This window comes from Passer domesticus, chromosome 10, assembly GCF_036417665.1.
Source record: "Passer domesticus isolate bPasDom1 chromosome 10, bPasDom1.hap1, whole genome shotgun sequence".
NCBI lineage: Eukaryota > Metazoa > Chordata > Aves > Passeriformes > Passeridae > Passer > Passer domesticus.
In genome coordinates, this window is record NC_087483.1 from 22,524,184 (window position 1) to 22,536,970 (window position 12,787).

General features: G+C 38.7%; 1 protein-coding gene across 3 annotated transcripts in view; it reads left to right on the plus strand.

Moving 5' to 3' along the window:
- Positions 1-9,277, plus strand: part of OLA1 (Obg like ATPase 1) — a 104,362-nt gene extending 95,085 nt beyond the window's left edge. For all 3 annotated transcript variants that reach the window (XM_064434407.1, XM_064434408.1, XM_064434409.1), the window contains 4 exons: positions 1,781-1,921; positions 2,611-2,707; positions 4,780-4,902; positions 8,755-9,277. In XM_064434407.1, coding sequence (XP_064290477.1) covers positions 1,781-1,921; positions 2,611-2,707; positions 4,780-4,902; positions 8,755-8,856 — 463 coding nt within the window. In that variant the 3' untranslated portion in view covers positions 8,857-9,277. The remainder of the gene's footprint in view (positions 1-1,780; positions 1,922-2,610; positions 2,708-4,779; positions 4,903-8,754) is intronic.
- The last annotated feature ends 3,510 nt before the right edge of the window (positions 9,278-12,787 follow it).

Sequence of the window (12,787 nt, forward strand, 5' to 3'; positions counted from 1 at the left end):
GGTTGAGTTCATTTTTTTCTGAAGTGACATTTGCATTGATTATTTAAAGGTTTGCAGGCCACAGTTTCAAAGCACTTCAGTATAATAGCAGCTAAAACCTTAGTCTAAACCTTACAGATTAGCAGGACTAAGAAAAAGAACTCAGCAAGCATAAAGCCTGTGCTGTATGGTGGGTACTTCAGGTCTGAAACATCACTGACACCAAAGTGCTGTGTTTTATGATTTGATTATTTGTGTACAGGAAGTATTCCCATGGCTCCTGTGTTTGCTTACTGAGCATAGAGCTGTCATTCTTACTGTTCACACATGTTTAGAAATAGTGTCCTATTAACAGTAGTGAGCTCCTCCCAGGTAATTTATAAATGTCTCCCTTAAATTTACAATAAATACTTGCAGTCGTGAATATAATGCTTGTGCTTAAAGATTTTTTAAATACCATCTACTACTCTTAAGTTTCTACAGAATCACAGAATATTCTGAGTTGGAAGGGACCCAAGAGGATCATTGAGTCCAGTTCCTGACCCTGCACAAAACATCCCCAAGAGTCACACCATGAGCCTGAGCATATTGTCCATCTGGGTGAAGAAACTTTTTCAAACACCCAACCTAAACCTCCCCTGACACCACTTCAGGCCATTCCCTCAGGTCCTGTCACTGTCACCAAGAGCAGAGATCAGTGCTGCCCCTCCTCTTCCCCTCACAGGAAACTGTAACTGCAGTGAGGTGTCCCCTCTGCCTCCTCCAGGCTGAACAGACCAAGTGACCTCAGCCTCTCCTCACACGGCTCCTCCTCAAGGCCCTTCACCATCGCTGTTGGCTTCCTTTGGACACTCTCTAAGAGCTTTATAACCTTCTCATATTGTGGCACCCAAAACTTCCCCCAGCACTCGAGGTGAGGCCACCCCAGTGCAGAGCAGAGCGGGACAGTCACATCCCTTGCCTGGCTGGCAATGCTGGGCCTGATGTACCCCAGGACAGGGTTGGCACTCCTGGCTGCCAGGAGGCTGCCAGTTTTAACTTTAGGGTAATTAACATTCAAAAACTAACACCCTACGTTTTTAGCTCTAAATTTGTTGTTTCATTCGACTCAAAGAAATGATGCACAGCAAACTATTGTAAATGCTGCCAATTACTGAAGATAAATAGGAAATTTTTTTTTATTTAAAAATAATCATAGTATAGTAGCCAGAAGCTTTGTCCTGGGACAACAGTAAAATGGTAGGAAAAACCAGTAGAAATGTGGAATTGTGGTGATCAGCCATGGCATACTCCAAGATCAATATGCAGAAAAAGCACGTGCAGCTTGCTATATAGGAGTGTAGTGTTCTTTCCTGTCTGCTAGTATCAGCAGTCTTAGCTACTGAGATGCCTTTTTTTTAAAATTAAAAAAAAAAAAGAGTCAGGAAAAACTAAAGGCCCTCAGTTTTACCACATTTGATAAATATAATTCTTGGAAGTACATTTTTCTGTCAGAAAGTTTTATTCACTTTTTAGACTGCAAGTATTTAACCTCTACCAAACACCTAGTTATTGTCCCAAATTATGCCTATTTCTGTAGATTAAATGCCAAACAGAAACCAGGAAACAGTGAAATGTTAATGGAGTACACCTGAAGCAATTGCTGCCTGTTAATGCCTTGACCTTGGAAAGCAATACACAAAAAGATGGCATCATAAATCCGTGCAATTCTTATGAATATGTATGTGCTACTTGATAATAATGAATGTGGTACAGCCATGCATGCACTACAAGATAATGTTGTGCCCTTTGTTGTCTACAGGTTGATAAAAATTAAAGAGTGGGTGGACAAGCATGACCCGGGTGCTTTGGTCATTCCTTTTAGTGGGGCCTTGGAACTCAAGTTGCAAGATATGAGTGCTGAGGAGAAACAGAAGTATCTGGAAGAGAACATGACACAAAGGTTAATTAGCATTCATTTTCCCTACACTTTATTATCAACTATTTCCTTGCAGTAATTTAATTGCTTGCGCTGATAGAATAATAAATGACAGAGTAATTACCATTATAAAGAGAGAATCTTCTCCTTTCTTTACCATGAGACAGAGTGAAAAGATTTATTTTAAATTAAGTTTTTAACTGTCATCTGTCATCTCTGTACAGTGTTTTAATTATAACATAGGTATTAGTTATGTATATTTTTGAGAAGGAATGATCACCAAAACTGTTTCGTCATCTATGGGGAATAAGGACAGTGGAGAAATTTTTGCCATAATTTTCTGAGGAACTGTAATAAATTGTTTCAATATTGAATTTCAGTCAAAGAGATACGCTTTCATGACCTGGAGTCCTGAAAATTGCATGAGACAAGAGTGCTGCCTGATAGGGTGATTTATATTTATCCCATGTTTCTGTAGGTTGCCAGATAAACAAATCAAAATACTATCTTTATGATTTTGCAGTAAAAAAGTAGTTCTTCTGAAGAGAGTTCAAAGTAAAAGGCTACTGCAATTATTGCTCTGTTCAAAAGTAGACCTGCTATCTTCAAAATATGTGATGTCTTTCCTCGTAAATTGATTACTTGGCACATTTAGCTGTTTTATGTGTATATGCTGAATGAATTGGATTCCTTCCCCCTTTTTTTTTTTTCAGTGCTTTAGCAAAGATCATTAAGGCTGGATATGCAGCACTCCAACTAGAATACTTTTTCACTGCAGGCCCAGATGAAGTGCGTGCATGGACCATCAGGGTAAGATTCATACTTATTCATCAGCTATATCCAGTTCCACACTATTGAATTCAGATTGATATCACTGACTTTGAAGTTTGTCATGGTGGCGGTTAGCTAGTCATTACAGATGAGGTTTTTGTCCAGGATAACTTTAATTATTTGTGAGCTGCTGAACAGTGAAAGTGGAGCTGCATTGATTGAGGCAGGTAACAATTGATTCTGCCTATTACATAGTCTGAATTTCTTCATCCTGTAGAATCTGTCTACCCTCCTCCTGTGGTCAGAGATAAGACGTACCAGTATTGTGCTTGCTTAATCTGTGTGACTGGGTTTGTCTGCAGTGAAATTGATGTTGCTTTTCATTTTGTATTCACTAAGTTTGTTTGGGTTGCGGATGGTTCATTCCTCCTGTGCTTTGCTGGGATTACATTTTAGCAATAAAAGCAATATAACGTCATTATATTCCTCGTGGATACACAGTTGGGCTCCAAATCCTAAAATCAGTGTGCAGTAATTCAGGTCTTTTACTCACTTTAGTATTTAGACCTAGTTTATTTTGGTAGTTTTATATGTTTATCTGGGTGCTTATGTAATGTCTAAAACAATATTATGTATTTTAAGTATTGATGCAGAGTGGTTATAGCCATAGACATCAACTGATTTATTCGATTTATTCCCAGAGGACAGTAAGAGCTGAGCTGTAGTGGTTTGCATTTGAATATAAATATGTTGCAATATAAAGATCAATATAGAAAAAATATTTCGGAATGTGTACAGTTGCAAACTCTTACCTTCAAAAATTACTATGTCAACTTTTTGTGGCACAGTTCAGTCTTTGAGCTTGATTTTTTGCATCACTGTATTTAGGGCTGTGCAATGAGTTTCAGTGCTGTATTTCATTTCATTCACTGGAATTAATTTGTTTTCATTAATCAACATAATTTCCTGTAAATTTATATTTTTAATAGTACTGCTACAGATGTTTGTGTATGTGTTTTAGCACATTAAACTTATTTTCTTAATAAGGTTTAAGCTTACTTTTTAGCTTTGTTTCCTCATCTCTGTTTACATGATAACTGCTTGCTAAAGTCCCTGAAACAGCAACCAAAATAATATAAAACCAGGATTTTGTTGCTCTGATTCTTGCCATAGTTTTTAAAAGCATATCGTGAAATTCCTCTTTTTTCAATAGAAGTGCTTGCTCTTTATTAGAGAATTTGAAAGCTGGTTTATCTTAAGACTGATTGTGAGTATCTTTGATTTAATGTGCAAAGATACTTAGTCAGGTAAGCATCAGTGAGTAGCCATATTAACCCAATACATCTTTTATTGTAAAAACTGTGCTTTACAGTGTCAGACTCCTTAGCACTTTAACATGCTTTATTAAGCAGCCTTTAGGTCACCATTATTGCTCAAATTTCTCTCCATGGTTGTGTGTGCACAGAATGTATGTCCTTGTAATTTGAAGCATGCAGCTATAATGCATTCTCCTCTATTGCATGAACTTAAATTATCGTATAGTTGTCGGTGATTTTTTATTTTTTAGTGATTCAGTTTTTGATGTTTTGGTAAGAATACTCAGTTTGTTCTGTATCAAACTTAGTAAAATTATTCTGAAATAAAAATAAGCTAATGTGTACGGCTTGACATACATACATTTCTCATTACAAACGTTGTTCACCATGAATGTTATCTTTAATTGAAAGTATGTGGATATAAGTGAAAGTCTTGAGTAATTCAGATTTTAAAGTTATTTAAAAATCTGTACCTTCCTCACTTTCTGTGTAGAAAGCTAGGGGTCGAAGCGAATCTCACAACAAAACAGAGTCATAGGTTCTAAAATCAATACTGCTGTTGATACCTATTAGGAAAAACAAAGCTGCTGTTCTTTAATGTCGGTTGGTTTATCTGTGGCGAAGGCTCTGCCTGTGTCCCAGTATTGAGCATCGCCCAGCTGCATGTGTGGCATTTTAGCTGATATGAAACAAAGTTTCAGCAGAACCTTAAAGCACGTAAAAAAGGAGAGACCTCTTTCCTGCAATCAATCTTCTTAAATGCAATTAATTTTCTTCTTGTCTTTCGTTTGACAGAAGGGGACGAAGGCTCCTCAGGCAGCAGGGAAGATTCACACAGATTTTGAAAAGGGATTCATTATGGCTGAAGTAATGAAATATGAAGATTTTAAAGAAGGAGGTTCAGAGGCTGCTGTCAAGGTGAGCTCCCCACTTTTTCTTCTTCCTCCACATGTGCCATTCTTCCATTTCAATTCTAAATTTTCACTGGAAAAAAGTTCTTAATGCTAAGTGAATCTTCAGTCACCTCTAGCAATAGACCAAAATTCATTTTCATATTTTACTTAAGAAGGAGTTCAAATGTGCCAACTAACTGGGCAGGAATGCAACTATTTCAGTACATATAATAGTGCATGGACTACATGCCAGCACTAAGACTAAATGTTATGCTGATATATTGGGGTGTTTTTCTCTCTGTTTACGTATTTGTGTTCAGAATTTAATAAGCTTTAAAACTGACTTGTTTTTGAAAAAAGTTTTTAAGATGCAAGAGATTTTTTTAATCACTTCTAAAAGGAAACATGAAACAGAAAAATCTGTTTCTTCTAAAAGTGTGTCGTCTTGTTTTGAAGAACGATATTAAAAATGTCAGATGCAAATGGTTAAGAAAATATCGTAATAGAAAATTGTGCTCTTTTTACAGGATTAGTGGGTTCCAGTTTTAGGCTCTGATAAGCATAATTAGGATCTTAAAATTTACCATTTCAGTATTTTATTCACTTGCCCTTTGATGTCTTAATCAAAAATTCCATGCCTTAGTTTGGTCGTTCAGGTTGGCTGCTATGTGCTATAGGCAGTGAAGGTACTTAATGGAAAACTTTTCTCCTGGAGCCTACGCTTCTTTGTGGTGACACTTGTGTTGAGAAGAGTTTCATCTGCTTTCTCAACACTAGAGGGCAGAGACTGCTCAGGTGCCCAAAGTTGTGCCCTTTTAGAGCTCACAAATTATATCTGATTTGACATTAAGTATGAAATGAACTTGTACAAAAAATGTTGTAACCAAAGCTGTTCTTCTCTGTGTTGCTAATGTGTTATTTCCTTCTTCTTTAAGCATAAAAACTTACCTTTATTTCATATACGTTTGATTTCACGTTTGGCATTTTTGACATTTTCTTAAGATTTGTATTTTATGAAATTGCAATTACAAAGCACATTAGTTTGATTTACTCAATCTCAGTATTTCAAGGTTTCTACAAGCAATAATGTGTTAAAGAATTTAAAAGGTTCAGCTTTATTGTTTGCTATTTGATAGCTTGAAAGGTATGCAAAACTATGATTTCAAATTCAGCCTATTCTCAGTGGTATCACTAAGGAAGATCATACTGAGCAGCGGGACTTTAATAGGTTTGTTTGAACCCCAGGAAGTGAGGGAAAAAAATCCCATATAATTGGTTCGTTGCGGCATGTGAACTGCTTTATGAAAAGGGAAGTAGAGTTGTAGTTGTAAAGGGAAGCCACAGCTATAAATAAATCTAATATTCTGCAGTCAGAAACCACTTTACGTAACAGATTCAAATTTTGCCACCATCAGTTTTTGATGCCCAAATATGAGTGTTTTCCCTGAGAGGCTGCATCAGTTAACACCTAGCAAATTAATCAGTATTTCGCTTGTATATTTTTATTTGCTTTTCAGAATGTGTGATTCTAAAAATGCTCAAATCATGTTTAATGATTAAATTTTTTATTGTTATGACGTAGCTGTAAAACAAGCAGATTTGCATTTGTTACTCAGTTTTAAAGTCAAGGTTGGAAAAAAACCTTGTTCTTAGAATAAAGTGTCGTATTCCTCTGGTCTTTTCTAATTTGCATTTAATACAATGTTTCATGCCATAGACAATGCTAATTGCTTTTATATTGCTGGTAAATTTCAAAATTAAATTTAGGCGCTTGTAGGAGTCATCTTAAATAACAGTGGTAATGGGAGTTGCTTGCTTTGTATGTTATCAAGTTGATCGATTTTTAAGTTTGATTTTGTGTGTGTTTAACACCAGTACAGCATAACTAATTTAATGCCAGTGCTGTGAACTATACACTGAATAGCTCTGTGTGGGCTTTGTAGTCTACAGGGATATCACATTATTAGCAATCATATCTGCTTAGGCAAAGCTGGCTTCTACAGATGGCTGCTTTCAAGTGCAAATGAACTGGTTAGACGTGTCTTGTTTAATACATACTCAAGATTCACAAATGGGTATTGATTTTTTCAACCAGTGTTTCTGATAGCAATGGAAATGGATTAAATGGTCTCTAGAGAATTTAAAGGAACACTGTCACTTTTAATTAACTGTAAACTGGTAACAAAAATACATAAACTTACATTAGTGTATCAAAATGTATTTAATTAAAGAAGTCTATGCCACACTGATAGTGTGCACTACTGTGCTAAAAAAATATGTTATGTTACTTTGTGGAGGACAGTTTTTTCTACAAATATATGTGAGTAATAAATGTATTCAACTGTAAAATGTTTCTGTACCTGTGCCTGCAGCTTATATTTTCTGATGATTTTTACTGCACTGTTTTATTAGTATTTATGCCATCAATCTGTCTAATTACTCTTGACTTTAAGCATTAGTAGGATCTTCAAAAGAAAGAACTTGAAGCCTTTTACAGTCTAAACAGATTTCCAGGGGAAAGAAATAGGAAAACATTTGCAAAGTACTATTTTGTATGTATCAAAAATGTTATGTGGGGTAAGGTCAATTACTATTTCAGTGTGTATTTGTTGTCAGGGCTATCTTAGCTGCAGTTTTCCATAGGCTAGCATCACTGGGAACCACATTTAAATAAGGTATGGCAGCAACAAGCTTATCGAGCCTCTAAATTTCCAGGCAGCAATATGGGGAAATGGGCTGCTTTACAGAGCAGGTTTTGTGAAAGAAAGGTGTCTGAGTTAACTGTGTACCATTAATCTGATCTGTTCTACAGCAACTAAGGTCATTAGTTAACAGCTTTCCTGTAATGGGATCTTAGCATGCCACCACTGTGATAGTGTCATTGAGAATAATGGCACAGTGAGGTCTTGCATGGAAGCACTTTCTCCTGCAAGAGAAAACTTCAAAACAGGAATGGTTATTGAACTAAAGCAGAAGCTCTCAACTTTTCCATATTGTAGACACTTTTCAAGATAAATGCTTCCGCGGACCACCTCCCGCCCAGCCTGTCAGGCCTAATGCCACAGCCTCTGTAATACTGGGTTTAATTACGATGAGATAACAGTAGAAAAATAGAATAATAAATTGTAATGCAGAAAGTGCTGATATTTAATAGATTCCTTGCCTATTTTCTGCTCTCCTCAAGTACAGCATTTTAATAACGAATTTTCTTTTCATGTCTTTGGTCCGTATGCCTTTTCCTGTACCCTGGTTTCACAGCCTATCTGCTCTGCTGTCTGTCCTTCTGAAGCAAATGCCTTCTAAAGGAAATTCCTTACAGAAGAGCTGAGCCTGCATTTTGTGCTCCTGAGCCCCTCATTATGTGGGCACAAGCCAACGAGAGAGCCCCACGCGCAGGCAGGCGCAGCTGTGGCTTTTGCAGGGTGTCCCCATGGTCAGCGGGGACAGCGCCCTCGGGAAGCCGGGAGCTGTGGCACGGACAATGCTGGCTGCCCTCTCCAGCAATGCTGCTCTCCATTCCTGCTGCCACTGTTTGCCATCTGCAGGGCTTTCAGATGAAGGAAAAGAATGCCAAATTGAAAAAAGAAAAAAAAAATTGAACTGTTTTAGTGTCCTTTATCTTGCCAGGTTCTACCACAATGTAATGCAGGTGCATTTTAAGCACTACAGATCCAGTGGAGGCTAAATTACTTTTATATATATTTTATATATATGTCAAACCAAGTGATGTCAAGCTGAGGAGTATTGTGGCTGTCAGACTCTGAAGCTGAAATATTACCACCTCTTAACCAAAATGTATTTAAATAATTGCCATTTGAAAATACTATAAAATGTCTAATGAAGTAACCGATTTTCCTTTTGTCTGTTCCATTTACAGGCTGCTGGAAAATACAGACAACAAGGCAGAAATTACGTAGTGGAGGATGGAGATATTATCTTCTTTAAATTTAATACACCTCAACAACCCAAGAAGAAATGAATGCCAGATTTGTTCACTCTGAAATGAACTGTGCTGCTTCAAAAAGCATATGAATTTTTATTCGGAATTGGAATATCTGGAAACAAAAAGCATACAGTTTCTACCTAGGGAACCTCCCTTCCCCCCCAGTGAAATTATTCTTGTTTGTTTTGAATTAAAATATGGCACCTCCAGCAAACATGCAAGTTCACTAAATGTGAACAGCTTTGCATTTCAAACGATTAAGACCCTACTCCAAATTGTAGAAGCTTTTCGGGAACCATATTACTCTCATGATACTTCATTAATCTCCATCATGTATGCCAAGCCTGACACGTTTGACAGTGAGGACAATGTGGCTTGCTCCTTTTTGAATCTACAGATAATGCATGTTTTACAGTACTCCAGATGTCTACACTCAATAAAACATTTGACAAAACCAGCCTTGGTGTGTTTGGGGATGTCTGTATTGACTGACTGTGGTGTGCTGAATGCGATACGGCACCTGGTGGATGCTGATTACAGAATTTTAAGACGTGTATGATACAGTAACTGGCAGTGTGGGGCAGCTGCAATTGTATCTTGAAAGTGAGTCTTTCATGGGAATCAGAAGATTAGGATGCCAATGATTTGTCTCAAAAAAGTTAATGAATTTGTAGATGGACATTCACTGAAAGATGATACTAAGGATAATAATGATGGCAGCATAAATTATTTTTACTAGAGAGAGGAAATATATGTAGAAAAATCATGTTATCTATGAGACTGAAGCTTTTTCATTCAAATAATTTTGAAAAAGTATTTCACTCTTGCCTTGAAATTAATAAATCAGGCTGGAGCTGTAGTACCTGATGTTGTGCATTGTCCTCTCAGGTCTGGTTTTGAGGCCAGTGGAGAGTGACACGGATAGTGCTGTGCAGGAAGAGGTCACACTGTGCTGAACAGGTAAGTTGTTCTGCTGAACTGAGGTTGCAGCTGGGAGTACTTTTTACCTCTGCTTTTTAACCATGAAGGAGAGCTGGTCACTGGGTAACGGTGTTGGCAACATAAACCCAAGTTTGCTTTTTCAGGGTGAGGTGTAGAGCTGCCCTTTCTCACAGTATGTTTAATGTTTTTAAAACAGCCTGGCTTTGTCTGAGTGCCCCTGTGCTGGGGGTTTCGGCCGCAGCTTCACTGGGGTCGAGGCTGGGAGAGATGCTGTTGTTACTTGTTGTGTCTTGTTGCTGGGCCAGGCCTCTTGTGTCCTGGTGATAAATTCCCTAGCTGGGAACTTTGAAAAGGCAGCTTGCCACCAGCTCACCCCCGCTGTGCATAGGGCACTGGGAGTGCTGGCTGAGGCATTCCCTGGAGGTGCCACCTTTGAGCCTCATTGCTCCTTTCTGGGGGAGTGAGACATGCTTCAGCCAGAGCCACGAGCCTCCTTGCTGGCATCATGCCTTTAATTGCACCAAAGAGAAGAGGGGGGGCAGATGACTTCAACACATAGCTGTCGTTTTTGTTTTAAAGAGCATCTCCTGTTTTCATGGCAGGAGCAGAGTCAGTATTGTAGAGCAGAGAAATTAGGGCTTCAGATGTTTTGGAATCCTTGAAATTCTCTTTTGTATCATCTCCCTGGTACGGTTAGTATTTGTTCCTGGTGTTATTTTGATGTTACATAATTGAGAAAAGATTAGGACCATCAAATCTTGTGTTAAAAGTCAAATCCAAAAGAAAACAGAGCCTACCTTTTTCTCTTGGAAGTCAGCAAGGTGCTAGTACCAGAGAAGGGCTCATGCTGGGTTTTATGAAAGGTGAGTGAGAAGTGGAGTATGTGTGCTGCTGAAAGAGAAGTAACCTCTTTACTGCACTAATACCCACTGAAACGTGTTCCCTTGTCCTGGCTGAAATTTGTTCTGGTTTCCAAAATACTCCCATGGTCCTGAATTGTTTCTATTTCATTGTGTCTACTTCATGATACCTCCCTGTTCTAAAAATAAAAATAATTTAAAATCAAACTAGTTGTTTGTGGTAGACAGGGTTCTTTCAAGTTACTACAATATCCTGAATATAGAAAATGAACTTAAAATGTTTACCACAATTAAAAAAATATATATTCTATAATGGTTTATGTTTCAATTTATTAATTTGCGTGAACAGCTATCTCTTCAGCTGTTTAACTGCATTCTTTGAACTACTGAAGCTAATAAATTCCAGAATAATCACAAATTTTATTAAAAGAATAATCTGATAAGCTGTTATTTCTATCACCAGTGACTTGTGACAACTGCCATGTTAAATATATGCAGCCCATGTTTCTCCTTAGTGGGTTTATGCATTCAAGATGTACAAGTCCTTAAAACCTGCAGATATATGTAGCAAATGTAAAGCACTCTGTTTTAAATAGAATTGTGATTTAATTTATGCTAAGCACTAATTATTTTGCATTTCAACCTGCACAGGCTACTCCAGGTGTAATGTATCCATCCTACTCACATTTGCTATTTAAGAAAAAACCCGTGAAATCTGTCTGCACACTTTTCACTTCCACTGGCTTGGTGACAGTGGGTAAGGAGACATGTTGTTTCTCTAGCTGGAGGATGGAAAAACATTGTAGGCACTGGTCTTCCAAAATAAAGTAGGGAGTTTTGCAAGGGAGGAGAAGTACTAACCCCTTCTCTTGACTTGGCATTCCTCAGTGACATCAATGGCGTGTTTCTGGGATTAAACGAACACTGGTGGTACAGGGAAAAGGCTGCTACCAGCCTCCAAGCTTCCAAAAGAGAGTGCCCCAAAATGATGTGGAGATGGCAGTGAAAGGGGCCTGGGCCTGCAGTGCCCTCAGGCTTACTCTGTAGGAGCAGATCTGGAGAGTGAAGCCGTTGGCTGGGAGAGCTGATGCTCCCTGGAATTTGAGGGGCTGCTTGGGCTGGTGGCAGGCTGGTCCCATGAGGAGTTACTATGGCAATTTCCACTTTAGGTTCAAGGGAAACAGTTTGCTCTAAGATACCCAAGGAGTAGCCAATTTGCCTGTAGTGAGTTCTGTGCCATGCAGAGCAGGCAGGGAGTGTGTGTGAAGAGGTGTGATAAGGAGGTTCACTTTTAAAGGTATGTTCCTGGTCACATAAAAGCAATGCTATAGACAAGGGCTTACAGCTGTTGGCTTTTGGCAGTATCATTAGCAATATTGAGGTGATGTGCTTGGGGACCCTGAGATGCGACATTTCAAACCATTAAGCAGCATAACAAGAACAGAAATTTAACTTTTGAACACTATTTGTATCCATAGATACTTCAGGTATAAGATACACTTTTCTGTCCTAATAGCCATTTCCTAATAACACATGGAAAGTGGGTTTGGCCTTTCTGTGTATCAGATAAAATATAGAAGTACTGTCTTAACTTCATGTCTATTTGTTCTTTCATTGCCTATGTCCAGCCCTGTAGAGATTGGTAGAATTGCCACAGTTGTTTTTAAGTATTTCATTTTCCTGAAGGATCCTTTCTTGCCTTTCTTTCCATCTGCCTTTTCTCAGCCAAGTTCACCCTGATCTCTTCCCAGCTCACAGGACCTGTCAAGGACTCTGTATGGCAGAGTGCAGGCTTTGGAGACGACGTGCTGTAAGCTGTATTTTCCTTCCCTCCTTTCCCACAGACCAGGCTTGCAGCTGGAGTGCAGCACTGCAGCTGGACTCGCTTTGCTGAACACCTCCTGGCACTTTGTTGGTGCTGGCTATGGGCAGGGACAGCCCTGCTCAGGCCATGTGTCCCCAAGCTTCCTACCCAGTGGCTGTGTCCCCCTCCCTGCTCTGCTCCAGCAAGCTGAGAAATCACCCTTGGAGCTTCACAAACATCAGGGAGGTGCATTCCTGGGGAAGTGTTTCATGTTCTTGTGGCTGCCAGGCTTGTTCAAACTGCCCTTGCACAGCTCTGTTGGTCCTTACTGGGGTAGGGATGCTGCATGCCCCATTCCAGT